General features: G+C 38.7%; 1 protein-coding gene across 2 annotated transcripts in view; it reads left to right on the forward strand.

Annotated features, from left to right (window-relative positions):
• Positions 1-688: 688 nt before the first annotated feature.
• Positions 689-24,306, forward strand: part of PREX2 (phosphatidylinositol-3,4,5-trisphosphate dependent Rac exchange factor 2) — a 172,796-nt gene continuing 149,178 nt past the window's right edge. The window contains exons 1-2 of one of the 2 annotated variants that reach the window (XM_077186296.1): positions 689-847; positions 933-1,136. In XM_077186296.1, coding sequence (XP_077042411.1) covers positions 996-1,136 — 141 coding nt within the window. In that variant the 5' untranslated portion in view covers positions 689-847; positions 933-995. The other variant, XM_054644997.2, reaches the window with a different exon arrangement.

The following is a 24,306-nucleotide window of genomic DNA, read 5'->3' on the forward strand; positions in this document are numbered from 1 at the left end:
TTTTCTTTCCAGTCACAAACTGACGAGCTAGCCAGAGAAAACGTCAGCTTTCATCAGTGGTCTTAAAATTCTCATGGTAGTGTCCTGACATACTTCAGTCTTCAAGAAATCAGTTCCCCTCGCCTAAGGTAGATGTATACTTTTTGCTGTTTGAAATACCTACTGACTTATTTTTTATCCTTTTAATGTATCATGCAAATCTGATAGATAGAAAAACTGTATAACCTGGAGAGTTTATAGCACTTTGTTTCAGTAAACAAACAAACCAGCCAACCTAAACCCCCTCACTATATTCAAAGAACTTCTCTGTACCTGCTCAGCACACGCTTAGCTCTGTAGGTTCGGGAGAATATCACAGCTCGTATTTATAATACACGCTGTAATATACATCTCGTGGGAAGGTGTGGAAGGGGAAGTTGAAATGGCTCTTTGCTGATGATAAAATCAAAACAAAAACAACTGCCGATTCCCTCGCCAGCCAGCTCGCTGGGACATTTTTATAATTCTTTTACTCTGCTGTTGGAGGACTCCAATTAGCCTCAAACTGGAGATCGCAGCTTGTGTGTGAAACAGGCAGCTGGCACGCAATCCTCCCTGAAGTTGTTTCCTTTCCTTTTTCCTGAGATTTAGCGAAGGGGGGGAAGGGGTTGGAGTCACATGGATACAAAGCTTTTGATTAATGTCCAAGTCTCTGCTGCTGCGGAGGCTTTCCAACCTCTCAGCTAGCAGGGCGAGCTGGGAACCAGTGACCGCTCGTTTCCTCCGGGCTGTGTCCCCTTCCTGACGGGAAAGGAGCGCGCTCGGGGGTGGCTCGTCGCCTGCGGACCTCGGGCGGCGGCGGAGCGGGGTGAGCGGGGGCTGCGCGGCTGGGGAGCGGCCGGAGCCGGCCCCGCGGTGTAACTTGGCGGGGTCTTTGTTGTCCTTGTCCGCAGCGCAGCGCCGGGGCGCTCGGGGGAAGGCGCCGGGCTGGGAGCACCGATCCTCCTCGCCGCACCATGACAGAAGAAAGCAAGGGGGAAGGCAAGGGGGAGAGCGGGAAGGACTTGGAGAAGCAGCTTCGCTTACGCGTGTGCGTCCTCAACGAGCTGCTGAAGACGGAGCGGGACTACGTGGGCACGCTGGAGTTCCTGGTGTCGGTGAGCGGCGGCGCCGGGGCCCGCGGGCGCTGCGCGGGGCAGGGGAGCGCCCCAGCCGGGACTGCCGGCCGGGAAAGGGCTGTACCCCAGCTTTTGCCTAAAGGGGACGGAGAGTAACAGGTTTTGAGATAGCCGAAGAGGGGTCGCGCGTTCCTCCCTCCTCGCCCCCCCGTCCCCCGGCCGCGCTTTGGCACTGATGCTCTCGCGTCTCCGCGAGTGGAAGCGGATGGGGGCGATGGGTTTGGGCTCCCCCAAACCTAACGGGCTTCTGGGGCTTGTGTTCATTTTAGGATGCCGTAGGGTATTCCACTACTTGCGACAGTCTTGGAAACCCAGCGGTGCAGGGGGGAGGGAGCAGGACAGAGGGGGTGCTGGTGTGCAGCAGCTGCTTGGCATTAAAGCCACATGTGGCATTCACTCCCGTCTTGTGATAGGGGGTCAGCTGGGAAGGTAGTGCGTTCTGCTGAGCTCTGTTGTGACAGTTTGAGCTTCCTTCTACATTTGATGGGATTGTTGGTGGCTGGTAATACCCTAGGCAGAAAGGCAGGAGTTCTCACTCAAAAAGCCAAAGGGACAAATTATTGCAGAACAGATGTGGCCAGTGTTTCATTCGTGCCTGATCTTGGTAGCATCACTTTAGGGCTCTGATGTGATAAATATGTTCAAATCAGCTGCTTCAGATTGCAAAAGTATTCACAGTAGCCCCATCATACATATCTCCTCCTGTCCCATTGAAGAGGGGAAATCCTTCCAACTGCAAACTTCCTGCCTTGCTGCCTTGAGAATTGTGGACTTTCTGCTTATTACCATGAAAGAGGAAATTCTTAAGTTGGCTGTGACAGGGAGAATAAAAGCACAGACATTGGAGTGAAATAAGATCTACAGAGTAGCTTATTTTCTCCATATGTTTATCCTCAGCAGCACCATGAAAAATGGTAAACGGTCCAATGTGTTGGGGTGGTTTGTTTTTTTTTTTAAGTTTAGGATGTATGTTTGAAAAAGAGCTTGTGCGATTATTTTACTTGCTTCCATTTAGTGGTCAGGTTTTACCTGCTTTAAAAAAAACTATTCTAGGGCAATGTTCTTCCATATTTTACCTTAACCCACAAATTTGGTGTATGCCATAGTCTTGAATTTCAGCAAATTTGAAGAGTTTGTAATATCTTTAATATTGAATTCTAAGGTTTTAGACATAAGATATTTTAGTTCAAGCAGTAAGTGCTCGAATTCTCCCAAGGATCAGAATCTGTGTTTCAAGTTCTATCCAGATACTGAATTCAGTAATTAGTCTTTTTGCAGTTTGGATCAAGATGATCTAAATAAATCATGTAGAGAAAGGGAGAAGGGTTGGTGTTAAATACTTGGTTCTACATCAGCTTTTCAGATTCATTAACAGTTGTGGACACGGTTCAAGTGACTGTTCAGAGATGTAAATCCTTCACAGAGAAATGTCACATGTTCTAATTGTACCACAGTTTTGTTTGAGGAAGCAACCTCTGAGCTTTTCTTTGGTCTACCTGCTAGGACTGCTGTTGAGATCCGCTGTGGTGGTGGAATTGTGAGGGCCACTGGACTAGGGCCAGTATGGAGACCATGACATTGATTTTATGTAAGCCATCAAAACCATCACTGAGTGAGTGGTTTATGTTCCAGCCAAAGTTAACAGTTGGACTTCCAGGTTATCTCAGTGTCGTCAGTGGAGCTCATTGAGGTGGAAACCACCTTTCCTTTATGACTGAGGTGCTAAAGCCAGTTATAGTTTCTCTGAGAGTTTGCTCTGAGTATCTGCAGTTTTCACTGTAGTTAATAGGAAATAGGGTATTCACTTAGATAAATGAAAAACACCCTGTGCATGGCTGGAGAATGAAGAGGTTATAAGGAGGAAGTGACTTGCTGGTCTGTGTCGACATGGGAAATGCTTTGCTGGTTTCCCTACGCTGGAAACATACCTACTATATGCTAGATTTATTTAGATTCTTTTGTTTATGTTGTAATGAAGGACTATTGCTCAGAACAGATTTCTGGTTGGTTATTTAAAGTCTTTTTTTCCCTCCTACTCGGTGATTGCTCATCCTCCGCTTATCAGTGTAGTGAGAAGTAGCTTGGCTTGTATGTTCTTTCAAAATTCTGTAACACTGTAAGGTGCAAAGCAGAAGATTTGATATACATGTAACTTTATTAGATAGAAGTAGCTGAGTAGTCATTCCCATGTGAATTCATTCACCTCTTCTTTTTTTGGCTTTATGCTGTGTAAATACATTATATTGTTTTACATCTGCACTCATCACAAAACAAATCTCACTGAAAAGGTCTGGTTGTATTAATATTATTCTTTTGTGTCTCCTGAATCTTCCAGTAATAAACTGTAGTAGTGTTGAGATTTCAGTGATACAGAGCAATAAGAATTTTGGGCCAATTGCAGTGGGATCTGTAAACATATGTGAGCTGGATAAACTTAAGTCACCCAGTAGTTGTAGCAATGTTGGAAGGAGGAGGCATGCACAGGAAATTATGAATAAATATACTTATGCTTATACTTTTCCTTCAGATGTTTCATTGTAACATTTAGAGTATCGTTGCAATATCAGAGTTTTTGTCCCTTCTAGCATTTCTTAAAAGTAACAAGTGATGGAAGAATTTACTTAAGACACTAAAAGACCTTTTAAAACTATATCTGTAGACAGAGGTTTTTATTTTTATTAAGCTACAATATTAAGTTTCTGTTATGAACAATTGATACTTTATTGGCTAAATTAGCAACTGGACTTTTTATGCTTCTGGATGTTCTTGCTGGTGATTATGCCACTTTCCTGTGGCAAAATCTTTGCTTTCCAATGAAAGAGAAGGTTTACTTGCAAGAATAGAGGAAAATCTTTCTTTCTTATCAAAATGCACTTTGTGGAAGGACAAAAAGTAACACTTGGTGGATATTTGCACTGTCTAAAATAATTACACGTCATCCAACTGTGTGACTGAATAATTAATAATTACCTTGAGTACTTATGGTAAAGATGCTTTAAAAAAAAGTTTTGACATTATCAATATGTACCTTATCTCCTTCATTTTTTATAGCAAATGTCTGTATTTACTGTGATCTGTGTAAACATAAGGAAAATTTCCTATGTTGTCCTTTAAGCACAATTAGTGTGGAGAAAAGGAGACTGAGGGAAAGCTTTATCACTCTTTACAAGTACCTGAAAGGAAGCTGTAGTGAGGTAAGAATCAGTCTTTTTTCCCCAGCTGACAAGTGCCAGGACAAGAGGAAATGGCCCCAGGCGATGCTAGGGGAGGTGTGGATTGGGTATTAGGAAAAACTGATTCACTGGATGGGTGTTCAGGCATTGGAATAGGCTGCCCAGGGAAGTGGTGGAATCGCCATCCCTGGAGATGCTCAAGAAACATTCAGATGTGGCACCTGGGGACATGGTTTAGTGGAGAACATGGCAGTGGCTGGGTTACTGGTTGAACCTGGTGATCTTGGAGTTCTTTACCAACATTAACGATTCTATTCTATGACTAGCTAACTGGGGCAAAACTGCATAAACTTTTCTGAGATTCCTTGGTCTGTGATTTTATGCTGGGGAACATATGATTTTTAATGAAAGTTTTAAAAAAATAGTTGGGTTTTTTTTGTCATTTGCAGAATGTTTTCATGAGGGGTTTCATTTACTGTGTAATCAGGGTACACACTTAAATCCTCAACAAAGCAGTAGTAAAGAGACCACTAAAACTGTGGGCAGAAGTTGATGAGACATTAAAAAATATTTAATAGTAAAGAGTTGCTAAAAAGTGGCTAGTTGAATTTGTCACCTTATTACCTGATATAAGGCTTAGTTTTTATGTTTGTGATTTACACTAATTGACTGGCCACTAAAGTAAACCAGGTTATACAGAATTTTAGGATGCATGTACATATATGCATATACACATTTAAAATGTACATGTGTATTTTTTGGAAAGAAACTTTATTTTGAAATAGAAATTGGAAATGTAATTGATCTGCTACACTTGGTACTTCAGGGGATATCCATGGAAGTAGAGTTTAATTTCCTATGGCAGCAATTGTTTCTCTGGCACAATTTTGTGTTCTGACAAATTTGACGTTGATGGGAATAGAAGCAGATGTTGGCACTCCTGAAAGCCTTCCCCACGGCCTCAGCTGGGGTGGCTAGTTAGGTCTTGAAGCAGCTGGGGCAAAAAAACAAAGCTAGTTTATTATGTGGAGTACAGTATGGTTTACAGAATCCCTCAGTGAATATATATGTTTCTGCCAGTTAACTCCCAAGTATCAGTTTGATTTTATTACAACCTACTGTACTATCTTCTGCTTGCACTAAAGTGAAAAAATGGTTAGTTTTCTTTAAATGTGCCCTGTTAAGGGAAGCTGAATCCTTGCTTTTCAATTGATATAAAGAGATATTGTTTATAAGGTTTGTTGTGCAGCCTTTTCAGTGTCTGTGTGACTCCTCGGCTTCTGTGTTCCCCTGCTGAACATTCCCTGTCTCTTGGCTCAATAAATATTTCTCTGACTTTTGAGCAGACTAATTATTTGGAGAAGTCATTACAGTAATTGAGACTTCAGGTAACCTTTATAGTTAAATTCAGTGTTACTAACCCTGGCTGGCAATAGAGGATTTATGTCCTGGATGAAAGATACTCAAATAGTTATGCTATATAATAAAGTTAGGTGTTGGGCTTTCCACAAAAAAGAACAACTTAGAAATGATATTTTATGGCTGTGGTTTGATACAAAAACAGTGTGTCTGTGTGTGTTGTTTTTGTGTGCATGTGTGTATATATCACAGAATACCTTAAATTGGAAGGGTCCCATAAGGATATTCTGGTCCCACTCACTGAATATGTTATATGTATATCTCAATTACAGTGATGATTAGTGGCTTCATAGTGCTTTTCATAATTGCATTTATATTTTATAAAAGGGATTTAAATGAATGGAAGGGAAGGGTTTTAGCTGGCTGCATTTTTTGATAAGGTTATGTGATTTCCTTTCTCTTCAGGAAAAGAAAAACAACATTCTATGGCTACTTCATCATAAAAAGTCAAAAGGAAGTGCAAACACAATTACCATAGAAAGTCAATATCTTTTCCATTCACTTCCAATTTCTGTTTTTAACTTGCTGAAGTGTTAACAAAAAATGTGAGTGTGGCATTCTATTTTTATTTGACTTTGCTTGTCTGTATCCATGGCACCACCTGTGGTCCCTATCAGAGTAAGGGTAACTGCTTAAAAGCTGTTTATTTCTTTGTAACACCTGCCCCAAGGTTGAACACTCTGCTGTATGGAGTGGATTAGCAAGAAAGATTTTTTTTTTTCATATAAGTGTCTTTACTAGGTGAGCGCAGAATTCATGCAATGTAGGACAATGGCAAAAAGCAGAGTTTTTTTCTGAAGAATTTTTGAGTATGTATCTTATCTTGTTTGGAATTGGAGGGATTTATGCTAGACAATGACAAATGTTTCATACTTTTCAATGTATTTCCTCTTGCTGCTCTCAGATGCACTTAGATTATATTGTGAAAAACTCTTCTTTGGGAAGAAAGGTGGTTTGTTGAGCTGTTCAGTGAAAAGTTTAGAATACTGAAAGGAGAAATCATTGTTCCATAGCATTTAAGAAACTTATCTGTTCTTAAGACTTATTGTAGATTAAGACTTAATCTTTTGAAGCCTATAATATGCTTAGAAATGTTGTACAACTTCATGATTTATCTGTATTTATAAATAATATTTGCAGTGTTCCAGTTATTTCTTTGCTCTGCCTTACAGCTCAGTCCTAACTCTCCTGGCACATGTATTTCACAAATTTGTAGTGTGAGTTGCTAATTTAGAAGAGGCTACTTGAGGGGGACCATCCATCAAAACATCCAGGTTTAAGTTCTTCCATGCAGTTGAATAGTATGCTGTTTGCAGTGATTTCTCGTAGGGGGATAGAATATAAGGAAATAAAGGTAGTATGGAAAGTAATCTTATCCCCTTAAGAGTTGCAGCTGGGTTAATTACTAAAGATTAGGAGCAGGCCTGATTTGCCACAGCTGTAGCCAATCAGGAGAGTGTTATAAAAGAGTGGATTGGGTGGTTGAGGGATCTGGAGTCAGTTGGCTGCTATGAGGCTGAGGAGGTGTCAGTGCCTAGAGGAGCTGCCTATGAGAAACATCAAGGAGGTAGGAAACTCTTGCACTAAGGAGATGACAATGTGAAACCTTTGCAATATAATGACAGCAATTTCAAATATTTATAGAGATATATTTTTAAACCCCCTTTTGTAGTAATTTCTGTCACCATTTTATGAACACCAAGCTTAAAAACCAGGCATCCCTAGGTTGGTTTGTATTTATTTGGTAAGATTAGCATGAGAGCAATTTTGTCAATTAGACAAAGTTAAAGTCATTGTAACTTTTCAATTTCTCACATGTATTACAACATGTGAGAAATTGAAAAGTTCTTTATGTGGGAAACTGAAAGGAGCTGTCCTTTGGCCAAAATAAATCCAAGCTGGCTGTAGTTGACCTCAGATACTGGTTGGAATGATTTGCTAATCTGCAGAAGGCTATAACTGTGTATCTCTAAGTAAAGTATATGTCCCTGTTTGGAAAGGAATTGGATTTCCCATGAATGAAATACAGGCTTGAGCAAGGTAGTGAATTTTATTTAAGACCTTACCTTTTTATACAAGTGTCTTGAAGAACTTCTTGTACTCACATACTCATGCATAATCTTTTTCAGAAATTTTATCTAACTGTTTTTACTTTAGGGCACAACTATGTGTATATTGATTCAGTTTTTTTGTTTGGGATTGAGCAGGGTTGTCTCTGTCTTTGGTGAATATGTGGGTTGGTGTGGGATTGGCTACTCAGGAGGAAGGAAAGAATGAAGATAGCAAAGTGGAGTCACCACTCCTGGAGGTGTTCAAGAGGTGTCTGAATCTGGTGCTGGGTGAGCACCAGATTTAGTGATAGTGTTTTAGTGGCAGAGTCCTGTTCCTGGGATGGAATGACCCTGTTCACCTGTACAGGCTGGGGGCTAGAAAGCAGCTTTACAGAGGTTACTCTGGGAGTACTTCTGAGCAAGAACTGGAATATGAATCAGCATTGTACCCTTTCAGGGCAGAAAAGAATCAGCATCCTGGGACTGTTCTAGCGAGGGTGTTGGTGAAGAGGTGACTCTTTACCCTCTGCTCTACATCTGTAAGGCTTCTGAGAGTGAAATTTTTGGCTCCCTAATTGAGGAAATAGTTTTACCTACTGACACAAGTCTGGTGCTGACCAGCAAGGTGATGAGGGGCCAGGACCATATTGCTGCAAAGAGCCTGAGGGAGCAAGGGGTCTTTGGCCTTGAGAAGGTTAGGTGGAATTTTTATTGTTGTCCACAACTCCCTGATGGGTAGATGTGGGCAAGATGCAGCCACATTCCTTTCAGAAATGCACACTGGAAGAAGGGGAGGCCATGGAAGATAGGAACTCCAACCTGGTGTGAAGGGAAAAAATATTGCTTACAATAAAACTGGTCAAAAAATGGTATAAGTTGCTCAGAGGCTTTTTTAAAGTTTTGCTTAAAGGTCATCTAGGCAAGATTGGACTACCTGTTCTAGTTGACACTGCTCTGTTCAAGCAATTGGGCTAGATGACCTCCTTTCCAACCTCCATGAGTCATCACTTTGCAATTTATTGCTATGACAGAAAAAAGGCTGACTGCCTTGAAGTTTCAGCCAGTTTCAGGAGAACAGAATTTTCAGGGTTGCATCTCTACTTTATTTCCTTTATACTCTGAAACTGCAGTGCAGATTGCCAGGCTGTACTGTTCAGCAAGCAATTATTCAAAATTTAAGAGAAAACTCAGGTACATAGTTTTGGGTTTCTAAAAATAATTTCAACTGTATAATTTTTGCTCAGGAAACAGATCTGGCACTTTTGTACTATTTTTCTATTCAGAGATGTCTTAGTGCATTGCTTTCATTAATAAATCAAACCTGTGTAGCTCTACAAATGGGAAACTTAGATCTTGATTTTTGGCTCCCTGTGGAAGTTTGTGCCAGAACCAGAAATGTAATCTGATGTCTTGATTCCCAGTTCACCACTCTGACAGCGAAGCAACTCTTTCCCTTCATATATAATTGATGCTAAAAGAATGGTTGTCTACTTAAAATGTCTGAGAAGCTGCAAGGACAACTGTTCAAAGCCAGCTCCATTTTGTGCAAGCTTGATTGCTCCTGGGATTGTCTCATAGGCTGCTCACAAATGAGTTTATCCCATTGTAGGGACAGAACTGAGAAATTAGGGGTTGGTTGACACTTATTTTAGACCCCATGAGACCTCCAGATTGTCCATTGTGCTTTTGGCAGTCTGGCTGCCGAGTCATCTGGCATGAGCTTTCAAGTTCAAAGCTGAAGAACATGAAGGGAATGTGTAGGAGAAACAGATAGAACTGAAGTGAGTACTGGAAAAAACAGTAATACATTGCAATAAGGTGACTTTCTTTATTTCAGTGTAATTTGTATGATGCAGGCCCCTTAACAAATTGATAATACCTTGATGAGTGAAGCAGAATAAATAATCTAATCCTTGACCTTCCTAGGGAAGTTTTATATGAATTCTCACTTCAAAATGACATTTCTCTGTGGCTGTTGATACTTGTGCCTGAGTTTTAAATATATTATATGTTTTTAAAATTTATTATATGGCATTTTACTTTCTATACATATTTTTGCCTATTATAATAACTAGAACAAGTGACCAGTATCAATTAATATGATGGTGAATTTACATTAAAACCGTATTTCATAATTTGATCTCTGAAGTAAATTTTTAATTTTCTAATGCTGTTTAAAAGGAGTCATTCCTAGAGTGAGGGATGAATGTGTTCCTACGTGTTGACTTAACAATCCCAGTCTCTTTATGTCTAAATCAAATATATTGTGACAGAGTGATTGATGTCTGGGATGCTATGAATTTGTGCAACAAGGCTGGAAAACCTCTTCATTTTATTTCTTAGTATGTGCTAAGTTACTCCATATCCTTATATTCTTTGGGTAAGGTATCTGTATTCCTAGAAGAAATAGCATACAATTGAATGCTTTGTGACCATATCCTCTGACTGTGTAGTGTGAGTGTGGTCTTTGCTCTAAGAGTCACAGAGGCATTTGAGACTTAAACAGATGTGGCAGCACCTGAAGCTCTGCAGGGTACAAGCACCACTTTCCTTAAAAAGATACCACAGCCTGACCGTGTAGAGGGGAAAAAAGTGGCACACACCTGTAGAGTTAGTGTTGTGTCACTTATAAAATGTTTGTGGCTGAATAGTTGGTATTTATCATTTTGTTGTCTGGGAGGGAGAGCTATTTTGCAGAAGCCATAGGAAGCAGGAAGGCAATAAATAAGTCCCGATTCAAAGAACGCCTTTGTAAAAATGGCCAGCCTACATTTATAATGAGAGCTGCTTCCTTCCTTCTAGTGTCTGTTGGTTTTTGTTCATAAAAGGTATGGTAAAATACTACTTAAAAATGAACTTGCAGAATATGATAATGACCTAAAATGAGATGGGCTGGAAGGAACCAGTGAATTGTTGTGACAGATTTAAGAAAAGGTCTAGCCCACTGCCCTGATTCTGGCCAGGACAGGGTTAATTTTTGCAGCAGACAGGAGGGGGCATGGCTAGGACATGGAGATTATTCTGTGCCATCTCAAATCATCAGTGAGAGAGGGGAAAAGGGAATCTCTTGGGGATCAAGGGGTCCATTCTGGTCAGGGTAGCCTGGTGGAGGTGATGGTCAGGTACTGCTGTTTCCGTCCGAATTGTTCACTTCTTTCTTGTGCCCTCTGCCAGTAGTGATGTTGCTGTTACTGTTAATTTTCTTATCTCGTTGCTGTTTCCAGTACATTGTTCTTATCTCAACCTGTGTTCTTTACCTTTTGTGCCTCAAATTTTCTTCTCCAGCCCCACCACAAGGGGAGGGGGGATCGGGGGCTGAGTGAATCAGTGATGTGTGGAGCACTAAACTGAGGAATACCATTACAAAACTACACCACACAGTAGGTTTTTTTGGTATTTTTTTGGTAATAGTAAGTAGTAGGATTACTTATGGAGTCTGTGCTTCATGACTGGGGGCTGTCCACTCTGAAGAGTGTAGATGTAGTACCTTGTTGCAAACTAAGTCATTTCTGAGTTTGATTACTTTATTTTTCTATTTGTGTATTTTTTTGGCATCTGTAACTTCCGAATGTGCATCCCATAAAAGAATTCCTTTTGTGCATTTTTAGTATCCTGTCTCAAAAATGTGCTAAGTACTTACATCACTATTTTTCTCATTGGAAATCTATTTATTCTTTTTATGAAACCCCTTTCATACTTTCCATCATCTTTCAAATTCCTTTGTGATGAATTCTCCTGGTGTCAGTATCCTTGATCTTCTGCCTAATTTCGTTCCAAGTGTTTGCAGTTTTCAGAGGGCAAAAACTAACATCCCCAAATGTGTGTGATAGATGTTTGAGGTACTGAATTATGACTTTTCTTGTCATAATTCAGTACCTCATACTTGTCATTATAACATCTTTCTTGACTGAAAGATGTTAGGATTCTGTTCATCCTTCTGCAATGTGTAGTTAGCACCTTACTTAGGCCCTTTTTTTACCTCTTTACTTACCATTAAATTTCAAAAGTGGTATTTTTAGAGATTGGGTAAGGTTCTTGACCTATGACTTGCAGCTGCCATTTGCTTTTTCTTACAATTCTGTTTTGCTGTGTGAATGGGAAAAGATCTAGAAAGAGGTCTCAGTGAAGGATTAAGTAGCGAACCAGGAATAAATAGGAACAGTAAGAGTTATGAGATTACATTACATTTCTGTGCTCTGGAAATTGGAAGGAGGAAATATAAAGGAAAAATACACTAGTAAGGTTGAGAAGGAAGAGAAAGGGTTACTGAAATTAGTTCTAAAAATGAAAACTTGCACAAAAATCCCCTTTGAAACATGGCAAGTTTGTGATGTGATTTCCTCATACTGTAGTATGTGTGTGAATAAGGCAGGCATCACTGGCTTTTGCAGTGTCAAATTAGATGCTACTCATGGTCCCAGAAGTTAACTATGTTATTGGATGTTTGCTGTGAGTCGGGAGCTGCACAAAGCATCTTCAAATACAGTCAGCTTGAGGTGTGAAAATACCATTATCTTTGAATTTGGTTATTGTGTGCTAATTTGCTTTTATGATAAAATATGAAATTTCAATAATTATCAAGAGATAATTGAAAGTTTTTTTATTGGCAAGAGCAGTATGTGAGCTGTCCTTAGTTAATCTCTTTTATCAGTAAAAGGGACCTCCAGGTTTTTGGAAGGGTGTGACTGATTGAACATTTCAAAAGTGCTAAGTTGTAGATTACTTCCATAATCTTGGAAATACTTTTGGCAGAGCTGAGATCTTTCTGTGGCTTAGAGTTACAGTGGAGACATATTAAGTAGAAGGATTGTATCTGTTGTTTTCTCTAAGTGGAAAGGTTCATTTTCTATTAAGATGTTGGTCCTGTAGTTCAGTTACGCAGAATAACGCATAAACACCATTAATAATAATACTGAAAATAATGAATAGAAATTACTAAATTAATTGGTTGTAGACCACATTTAAATATCTTGTAATATACCTGTAAGGATTCTTTATGTGGGCAGGGGCAGAAGAGTGAAGAGCTGATAGCAATAACTTTTCATTTACTTAAGGGTTCATTTATCTCTTTGACACTGCATGAGATCCTGTTTATTAAGAATAATGCCTGGAAGTTGGCAGTTATATTCTGTATGAGTGTGTTAATTTCTTCCCATATGCTACAAGGTTGTCCTCACAGGAAATAAAGGGACTTTTTCCCATGTTTAGTTGTACTGAACTGTTACAATCATCAGACTGGACAGAAACAATGGGAAGGAAAGTTTCCTGTTTTCTGCAGATATTCAAGTGGTCTTCGACCCTTACCAAGGAAGATCTTCATTCTCACTGGGGCTGCACAGAGAACTGATTGTCATTACTGTATGAAGATGCTGTCATCTCTCTTGAAACACAGTGCTTCCCTCTTAAATGTTTTAAGGCAATTTATGATCCGTTCTATCCATCTCAATTGCATCTCAGTATTTGCGCTTAGAAATAGCAAATTGACAGCAGGGGATGCTTCAAGTTGCCTCTTTATAAACACTCAGATATATTATGCTGTGTTTAGAATAGTTTTAGATAGGTGATGAAATAAAGCTTGGGACTGACTGATACCCTCAAAAGACAAGCAGAGCAGAATATAAATTTAACAGACTTGGAAGCTTTTCGCAATAGTAAGGATTTGAACTGCAAAAGGGAAACATGCTTTGTTTTTAGTCTGCTGTGCCAGGACAAAATTGGGGAAGGCTGGTAAATCAGCATCTTGGCAAATACACTGATGATATTTTCATGTCAAGGTAAATTATGCTGATACTGCTACAATATAAGCTGTGGTTTTACATAGGTAGGGAAAGACACAGACTCTGACTGGCCCTCCAAAAATACTGTGAAAATCTTTTTAGGCCTTTTCAGCCTTTAAGTTCCAAAGAGATTGCATGTCTTTAAATTTCACATATTTGTGTTATAGAACATTCCCACGAGTTGTGGGAGATGACCATCAGCTATGATTAAAGATTATTTTAAATGGAATACATGAAGATAAATTTGAAGAGGAGCTGTACTACTGGTAGAATTACTTCATAATTTCATTCAGAAGACCAACTTCTTTCAAGTTAAAAAAAAATTTTTTAGAAAGTAAAATTGGGCTTTATTGTTAGAGTAGTTTATCATCTGTTATACTATAAATTTTTAAGTAACTAAGTTGACTAGTTAAAACTCCATCTCATTAAGTTTGAATTTAGTAATGCACTTTTCAACACATACAATCCAGTAAAACATAGATTTTCCAAATTAATTTGCAGGGTACTTCTTCACTGAGAAATATTTTTGATTCCTTCACACACTTTGAGTCTGAGTCAAAATTTTCTGGTGAATTGGTTAACAAAGATTCTCTTGTTTCTCTGTCAAATTTATTTGGTGTACAAATGCCACTTTAAAATGGTTATCAATGCTGTATTGCATAAAATACTCAGTTGTCCTGATATTTAAACAGTTTTTATGTAGATTACTATATAGTATTTGTGAGCAAGTGATGCTGGAAGTTGCTGTATCATGAAGGATAAAAAAATGAAGGACCAACTGAAGTTTATTTGGGCATCCTCTGAGAAATGTGTACTGGAAATACACTGGATCAATGAGTTTTCATCGCTATTACAGCAGCATCCAGCACAGACAGTAACAATTTTTGCACTTGTAGATTTTGCTAATAAAAAAAATCTTGGCGTTTGGACCAAATGAGATATTCTTATTACAGTAAAAAAAAAAAAAAAAATTAAAATATGACCACCATGACAGCTATTATACATTTGCATATTGCATATCTTTGTAATGAAAAATTCCCCGTATTTACTTGCCAAGTGCAATTTGGCTTTTGACTGCAAGAACTGTTAGATGTAAAACAGGGCTTTGGCAAAATGTTATTTTGTGTCTAAAATGTTTGTTCTTTGTATGCTGTTGTCTTTCTTAATGTACCATGGCAGTAAAGGCTGTAATGGCTATTCCAGTCCTTTTCCTGTTGTTTCCCAGCCACCAAACAACTCGGGGATAATACAATGCTTTGACTTTCTTATTTTTGACTTTTTCTTATTTATTTCTAAAACTTTTCATTTCACTTCTAATTAAAAAATTGAAATTAAGAAAACCTTTTCATTAATTTTTAATAAGAGTAAATCTTTCTCATATTCTGACTAGTGGTAACAAATAAAGCATTTACTACAGTTATGCCACAGACTTTGAAAAGGAATTTACCAGTATATCAGAGCAATTCTTGTTGCTGACCCTTTACTCTTCCATTTCTGCAAATTTATTTACTTGGTTTTGTCTTGCAGGAGATGATGAATGGTTATTGGTAGATATTGGACTTGAGATAGGTGCAACATTCAATGTCAATAGGGCAGCTGTAGCCTTACTGTGCACTATAGATGGGAAACAAATATTAGCATATTAAATATCCTTATTGCAGTATCAAGTTTTGTACAGTGAAAGATTTGAGGTATTTTTTTTTTTTCTGGTTAATGAAAAATGTACATGAACTGCAGATTTTCCACATGCAACCATATTCCACTTCTCAGGTTTTAAGAGAAAAATGAAGCATTTTAAAATAATATATTTGGCCTTTTGAAAGCTTCTGCTGCTACAATAAACCCCAGTATTTTGAGGGACTACTGTTTTCACATATTTTAGGAAAAGTGGCTACATGAGGTGCTATCAAATACCGCCTTTCTATGTAAAGACTTGTCTCATCACTTTATAAATTAGTTTCTACTTCAGCAGATTGTAATATGCAGATATATCTAGCCCTGTGTTCCTAGTGTATGTTTAATTCTTATTTACATGCATGCACCAAATATTACATGGATTTAAAGCCATGATGAGTCATGAACAGACCTAAGATCTGAATACGGTTAACATAAGTTATGAGACTGTCTTAGCCTGGGCACAAAATCAGGCTAAGACCTGAGGAACCAGACTGCTGGTTACATTTCAGATTCTCCTCAGATCTCCAGTGCTTCTGGTGCAAAGTGAGAACTGTTCAGTAAAAACTGCCAGCACCCTGCTACCCTCCCATCCCCATTCACATGGGGCCAGGACTTAGGCAAGGCACTTTGTTGCTTGCACTTTGACTTCATACCTTTTTTACTGCTCTTTTATTAACTAGTACTCAGGACTTTGCCACCTGGCCTTGGGGAATTAGAAACTGCTGCTCCTGCCCAACAGAGGCTTTGATTTTTTTAATTAACAAGTCTTTGTCTGGCTTTTCCCTTAATGAGAGAGAATGTCTTCAGTGATAAGTACTTTGATAAATGAAGAATGAAAATACATTTAGATTGTTCCAAATTTTCTGAAAGCAAACTTTTACACAACAGACTTCTAAATTTGTATGCTCATACTTATGTATGTCCATTTAGATGGAAATTTTGGGGAAACAAACTTTCCTTAGATTATAGGGCAAGGAAGGGAATGGGCTGCTGATGATATTCTAATACCAATTTTCTTTTCAGGTTTGTTTTAGAGGCAAGTAAAGCTATGCTAAATGTGAATAAAAATACAATTATGGCTGTGCAATATATATGTATAAGAAAGTGGTTGGGGGAGTTGATCCTAACCTGAGGCATTTACTAGAGATGCCTCTGTCAGGAGTTATCTAGCTAGTAAATGGATGAAGGCAAACTTGGGCAGGAGGCTTTGTGTCTTTCCTTTTTTTGCTCAGTTACTGAATTAAGTAAAATATCCTTTCTAAAAACTGAATAATAGATTTGTCCCTTGTTTCTTTATTGGTGTTATCACAGAATGGTTAGGATTGGGAGGAATACTAAAAATCATTTATCTCCAATCCCTCTGCCATGGGCAAGGAGCCTTCCACTAAATGAGGTTGCTCAAAGCCTCATTTAGCCTGCCTTCAACAGGTGGAGTCCACAACCTCCCTGGGCAGCCTGTTCCTGTGTGAAGTTTGTTAGATCTTCTCAAACCCAGTCTCCTACAGTGAGTAGCGCTTCACTCTCCCAGTTCCTGCTTCCACCTTTTGCAGCTTGGGTGATGTGGCCGGGATAGTTGCTGGTGAAGACAGAGCTAATATGGCATTGGGTGCCTCAGCCTTGTCCATGTCCTGATAACCAGGTTACCAGTGGTGTCCTTCCTGAGAGGACCCCACATTTTCCCTAGTCTTCTGTTGCTGATGTACCTAAGGAAGCTTATTTTGTTACTCTTGATGTCCTTGGCCAGATTTACTTCTGCCACTACTTTAACTTTCCTAACCATCTCCCTGGCTGTTTGCAGAATTTCTCTGTATCCTTCTTGGGCTACCTTTCCCTGCTTCCACCCTTTTAAAGCTACCTGTTTGTGTTTAAATTTGTCCAAGGGCTACTTGTTCATCCATGCAGGCTGCCTGATTTCTGATTTCTTGTTACTTCAGAAGATTTCCATTGGATTTATCTATTAATTTTCTGCTTTAGATTTCCATTGAAAATGATTCCTTATGCTGTGAAGAATTCCTTTATTCATATAATTTTTTTTTACTTTCAGTCTTTTCTGCCTGCTTCTCTAGTATGAATAAAAGAAGAAAGCTTTTGTCACCTCTCTTTGGTAACCAAAAAATGAATTCATTAAGTGACCATGAATAAAATACTTGTTTCCAGAAGCGTACTTAATGTTTGTGTTTGTAAAGGCTTTTACTGGAGCTACTGTATATGCTCAAAAAAGCAAAAAGAAGTTAACATTATCCTGGAACTCTAGTGTCATAATGGAAGTGCTTTGCTTAGTTCAAATAAATATTTACTTTGAATGTCCAAATTTACATTAGCTAAGAAGACTCTTAATGTGTATTGTAGATTGTGTATCCTGATAATAGCTGGATAACACATAATGGATAAGCATTCTCAAAATGCCAGAGTTATTCTGAGATTTGCTTGTTGTTGATGGTGCATTCAGACTTCCATTGTTTGGAACAACTGGAACTCAATCCATACAGTTCTGTCAGAAGTGCCACTTGCTGTGAGGTGGGTGTTCTGACAACTGGCATCTGGAGTCATTGCTGAATCAAAGATGGGAGGGAGCAGAGACAGACACTGAGGAATGCTGCAAAAACTCCTAGCCCAGCCAATAAAAAAAACTGCAAAATAGGAGACTTGAGTGTCTAGAATTTTATTTTCTTGGCCTAAGCATTTAAAAAGTTCTGGGTAACAAAGTTTGAGTGTGTACTTACGAATGCTGGAGGCTTTCTATGGGTGTCCTGGATTTGGTTAGGGAAATAGCACATAGGGCTAAATTTAATTCTCTTAGTGACATGTCTGAACCTCTAGCTAGTTCTTTCTAACATAGATTGGCCTACCATAGTACAAGAACACATGATGTGAAAGGCTGCTGCACCATTCAGTTCAGCAGGATCAGTGGCATGAAAAAGTAGCCAGCAGCATTGGTGGGGGAAAGTGGAGCAGGCTTTGAGGGCCTAGAGGAGGTAACTGATTTTTGGAACAGGTGAAGGAGAGGTCTGGTTAATTTTAAGATATTGCACAATGTGATAGGAGAAAGCACAGTGCTTCAGGTGTTAACAATATTTAAAATATAAACTGATGCCTTTCAGAGAGATGTATGTGCTCTCTGTTACTGAGGGGTACCTAGATAATGCTTTATTGATTTAATTTATAAAATCCCACTCATTTGATCTCATGGTCTAGCATTTAAAGTTTTTAAGGCTGAAAGTGATTTTTAAAGTTCTGTATTTTAATAACGTCATAATATTGAGAAAACATGATAATGCTGATTTTGTGCAGCACACAGGGTGTTAACATCATTCTGCATGTATTTAAGCACTTAGCACAAATGAAATGCTTATCTTTACTATTTTGTGGCCAAGTCAGTAAAGCACAGTACATTTGCTTTTAACAAACAGACGTGGTGCAAGAACAGAGTTTTCTGTGTGTTTGGTCAGGAAACTGACCCCTTCATATTTCATAGAATTTCATTAAACGTGAGGGAGAGACAAAGTGGAGGATGCAGTGGGGTTGTTTTCCTAATGTCAGAGACCAGGCTTTTACTCTTGTGTGCAAATCCAGTCAGCTCAACCAAGTGAAAAGCTCGGCAGTGCTCAGTGGAGGCTAATTAGGAGCCTCCACCATCACTGCCCACAGAATCTGTTTGCACTCAGTATTCTTGGCACCCTGCACACCACTGCACTGATTTCACTCTTCATCTGCCACCTTGGTGCAGCCGCTGTGCCTGTTCCAGTCCAGAGCCACCGGCTTGAGCAGGATTTTCCAAGCAGTTGCATCTCTGATAGCCTGCACCCTTTCAGTACCAAACCTGAAAGTTGGATTGGGAAAGAATTTGACTCTTTTCCCACACGATGAGTATGTTCATAAATGCAGGATCAGGGGAAAAGGGTATAATAGCATAAATCAACAGAATTATGAGCTGGGAGTGGATGATAGCAGTGGAAATGGCGAGCAAGCCAAGAACAGGCAAAAAAAAAAAAGCCAATGAATTGTAAGCAGAAATCAACAGACAAAAACACTTGAGTCCACTCTGCATAAAAAGCTTGCACTGAAATTCTGGGTTTCTAGATCTTCTTGTTTGTTCCTGGTTATGTGGAAACAGTCATGAAATGCTAGGAAAGTGAAATTCCTTGCTCTGGTAAACTCCAAGGCTTACTTAATCTATTACTATTACCAGCTGGTCTGAAGCAGTAGAGACTTCTGCTTTGAATGTAAAGGCTAATGACTTATGCAGAGGTGAGTATCAATTTACATTTCAGAGTGTATGTTTTTCAGCTTAAACGCAATTACTGGAGTTGTACGTCACTGCTCATGCTAATGCAGGTCTGTTGGATGGATAAGAGCAGGGGAAGATTTGTCCTCACAGTGCCAGGGAGTGGTGTCTGTTGAATTTCTGCTAACTCTGTTGCTCCTCTGGGGTGGTTTCATTGTCATCATATGTACAGGGTTTTTTTCACTGTAGAGCATCTCCCAGTGTTGTAGATAAAGACATAATTTGTGCAACAGTGTTACGAGATCAGGGACAACGTGGCCAGTCCCTGTTCTTTCAGTTAACCAATATACTAATCCTCACTCTGCTTCCTTCCATGGCTGTCTGTGCTTGACCAACTCCTATTTTTTTGCAACAGCCAGGGAATATGATTTACTGATGTGATGTGGAATGGGAGTGATTGCACTAGAAGTCCATTGCTTTTCCAGTGTATTCTCTCTCTCAGCTTTTGGCAAAGCACTTCACACTTCATCTGTAGTTTTGCTGTCTAATGCATCTTTGACTATGGGACAAAGAGATGATGAGGGAAGCTGCTTCTGGAGTCCTACTGGTCTTCTGCTTGCGAAAGGTTCCTTGTATGAAGTAGACATCAGTAACCTTCCTCTTGCTCAAAGTCAGAATCTTCCTTTCCAGTTTGGGAGGGATCTGTTCAGGTCCTCATTTAGCTGTAGGTTACTTGAGATGCACTATAGTACGTTTTGTGTAATAAAATGGGATGATTTTAAAAGTAATTTAGCAAAGAGAAATGTGCATTAATGAAACATGTAAAAGCCCAGGGGTTTAATTATATTTACAGTCTGAATGGAAACACATCTGGATAAATTCTTTGGGTAGACATATACAAAGAGCAGTTCTGGAATGGGAAAACATAGATATTATATAGATAAGTTTCTGAAAACTGAAGTGATAAGCTTGAATTATGTGCTAGGCACCTTAGTATATTAATATTTTAAATGGAAGAAAACCATTAATGTAGTATTCCACAGAATAAGATGGCATTTTTCAGTTCTACTGTTTCAAATATATATTTAAAACTGTTTTGAGAGGTGCTTTATTGAAGTCAATCTAAGCACTATTTGAACATAGACTGTAGAAGAGAAGTAAACAAACACACATCTGAAACAGACATTGTGATTGTTCTTTGAAATTTTTAATAGCATGTATTCCAAGTCTGACTCAGCTCTGAAGTTAATTAAATGAATTACTTAATAGCAGTAATAGTTAATATGTAAAATTTAGTGTGTTATGAACTTTTTTTGTTAAGTAGGACATCTATTACTAATTTTGAAGAAAATGCGAAATTTTATTTACCTAATAGATTTTATATTGTTTTGTATGTCCTGAAAACTCACTGGATGTAGTGCTATAATCAAAAGCATATGGTAGTCCTTATGAGTGAATAGAAGAATAGGGATTTTGCTCCCAGAAGGCTAGAGTAATTGTATGGGATTTTGCTGTTAGAGTAATTGTATGGTAATAAAGTCATGGGTTTGTTTTTTCTTCTTGATCAGTATGTCCTGACACAAACCCAAAGTCAAACCTTTAAGGACAGTGGGCTGCAGAGCCTCTGGGGTCAGCAGTAACTTAGGAAAAGTATGCAGGGAGGTCAGAGATCAGTTTAGGGGCCCATTTATCAAGGGAATGAGCATGGGGGGCTCCCTTGCAATTGGTTCATGAGTTGATTTAGAAACCAGGAGTGAAAGCAGCAGGATGGAAAGCGCAGCTGAGATCTCTCAAGCAGTGCATTGATGGCACTGAATGCCTTTCTGGGTCATGGTCGTTTCACCAGTGAAGAGCTGGTTCCCCAGTCCCCCAGCACAGGGAAGGGCGAAGGCCCCAGCTGGGGGGGAGGAGGAGGAGCGGGGCATGTGGCTCACGCCGCTTCATTCACAAGCACAAGGATGGCAGAGGGCCCAGACTTTTCATAGAAGTCCTGCACAGCAGCTTTCAGTCTAAATTCATGCCACTGATTAGATGCAAAGTTTCTTTTCATTCATAGCGGCCAATTCGTTCCAGCGAGCAGAGAAACATAACATAAAGTATAGAAAACACAGCCAGCGGTTGCCAATTTCTAGGCAGACTAAAACCTTTTTGCTGTAGCTGAAGTATGCTTATCATGTAGATTTCCCTCATCACCACTTGTTTTCAAAGCTAAACACAATGGCAGAGTGGGCTCTAGTAAGCATTTGGTATGCTTTGAAACTTTGCAGCCTAGCTAATTAATGTGATTTCAGTTTGAAATATGGGCTGTGTGGCTGTTGTTTCTGTAAAAAAAAAACTATGCAAGGTTTAGAATAAAGCTTTAATGATCGGCATGACTGTAATCAGCTTTTTGTCAAGGTTTTTTTAATCTTGAAAACTCTCCATACCTGTTTTCACATGTAACATTTTTGTGTCCATCTCTAATTAGAACTGTGAAATTTTTAATTTGTGGGCTGGCTGTTTTCCCCCACTCCAAATTATGTCAATTACTGAAAACTTAATTGGAAGACAACTGTTTCCTGTAAGGAAAGAGTTTTGTGGGTAGTTGAAAATATTACAAAAGGCCTTCCCACTTACTAGCTATTAATGCTCTAAGGATGAAAGTAGTCTGTATGACTTAGAAAATGAACTTGCTTACTAGCTCTTTATGTATGTGAGCAAATAATCCTCACCTGTACTATCATTGTCTTGCTGGGATTGAATAGGTTTTGTAGAGGTAGGAAAGGGACCAGATTTTTTTCTCTACTTCACTTAGATGTGTAAGTAACAGTCTCTCTTGAAATGCTGCTTTTCTCTAGTATTGTGGCTTGTTTTGCATGATCACTGTGATGTATACAGTCAAATGCTGGGTTAATTTAGGTCTCAGTAATTTTGTAAAATGAAATAACCACCCCAAAAGATTCATTTTTGTCTTCTGAGCTTGACATCCCACTGGCTGATAGGTAGAGGGTCCCAAAACTTCTTCCAAACTGCAGTTGGAAACATTCAAGGGGTGACACAGTTATGGGTTCAGTGCATGAGAAAAAATTAAGTATTTCAAGGAATTAAATATGATGATGAATCAGAAGAAAAGATCTTAGTGATCTAAATTCATAGGATGAGCTAAGTACTGTCGTGCCCAATCGTTACTAGGTCTGACCAGAATAAAAGGGTGTTTGTTTATTATTGCTGTCTGAGGACATTCTTCTTCCCCTCTGTTGCACTAAGCTGTCTGCAGTTTCTTATGATGCTTAAAAATGGAAACAAGCCTTCATAATTAAAATATTTGTGTAGCTGTTTTGTTTAGTCCTTGAATATACTCAACTGTACTAAAGCACAATTGAGAGGTGGTATTTAAATTATTTGCAACCAATAGAAAAGATACTTAGGAAAAAGGACCCCAAAAAGTGTATGAAAACAAAGCAGTGCTTACGACAGTGCCCTGAGCAATGATGATTAGGGTATTATTTTTTGTGGTTTTTCAAGTGGTAAGAAGTGTTCTCATTGTTAGTGGAACCTAATTAAAAATAATTATGCTCTGGCATTTTCCTTTCTGATACAATTTGGGCTGTAGTGGTTCTCCATTCTCTCCATTAAAGTTTAGAAGGGTTTTCTTGGAGTTTAGGAGAGACTTGTTTTTAGGTTTGTTGTTTTGTTTTTTTTTTCCCCAGATGTGATGTATTAAAGTTGTCTCAAACATATTTGAAATGCAGTGTGTTGCACCTCGCATGCTATAAATTATGAATTGAACGTCAGAGATTTTTGGAACCATATACATTAATTTACAATAGTACACTATTATTTAGTAAAATAATGGTAAATGATAGTAAAATTACTTGGATTTTTTATTTTCACAAAATCCAATGGCTTTTACAGAATTTAACCTTTTTTTTGCATTTTCAAAAAATTAGGCTGTGTATATCCAGAATTGTTTGGGGATCTTTTTTCCATTGCTTCATGGTGCTTGAAAATGATTTATTTTCTTTGATTCATTGCTATATGATTTAATAATTATAAATGTAAAGTAAAAGACAAATTCTGTTGCAACATTTTTTTTTCCTCTTGATGCTTAAAAATGCTTTACTATAGCAACTTGCAGTACTACATGGATTACCTAGTTTTGTACCTATAGCTTTGGGAACAAAATTTTCTAGTCCCGTATTTTTGCAATTTTTCAACCTCTTAAACTCTTTTTCACTATACCACCCAAGAATTTGAGAGAAAGACTATATTGCTTATTCTTGATGATGACACAATTTCATTAAAGGAGTACTTTAATTCCCCAGACTTAGTTTCATTGCTTTTGAATGAAAAAGCAATGTTTTTTTTGGTTTTTTAAGATGGTCCAGAAATTCTGAGGACTATGTCTTTAAAATTCAATGTGATTTAGAGATAAGACCCATATGTGTCAGGCGTTGCCTACAGACAGACTTTGAGGTGTACGTGTCTTATCCAAAGAAAGCTGTTGTCAGATGTCTCCAGCATAGAATTCCTGTACTCTGCAGGTGATGAGCAATGCTGTCAGGTCCTGAGCATCATGGTCTTCACAAGCACCAAACCTTAGAGGGCTGGGATACAGTTCTTGCTACACTAAATGAAGGAGGTCCAAATTTAAACTTAATGTCTTTGAAATTTGGTCTACAGGCAGATGATTAGCATTTCTAAGTATGTATTTCCTCTCCTAATCTTTCTGAAATTTCTCTTAGTCTTTTTGACTAAAAGCACTCTTAAATATATTGCTCAGCGGGTAAATTATTCCACATAGTTCATTAAACGGAATGGTTTCCTTACTCATAGAACCTGTTTCTA

Source organism: Agelaius phoeniceus, chromosome 1, assembly GCF_051311805.1.
Source record: "Agelaius phoeniceus isolate bAgePho1 chromosome 1, bAgePho1.hap1, whole genome shotgun sequence".
NCBI classification, from domain to species: domain Eukaryota; kingdom Metazoa; phylum Chordata; class Aves; order Passeriformes; family Icteridae; genus Agelaius; species Agelaius phoeniceus.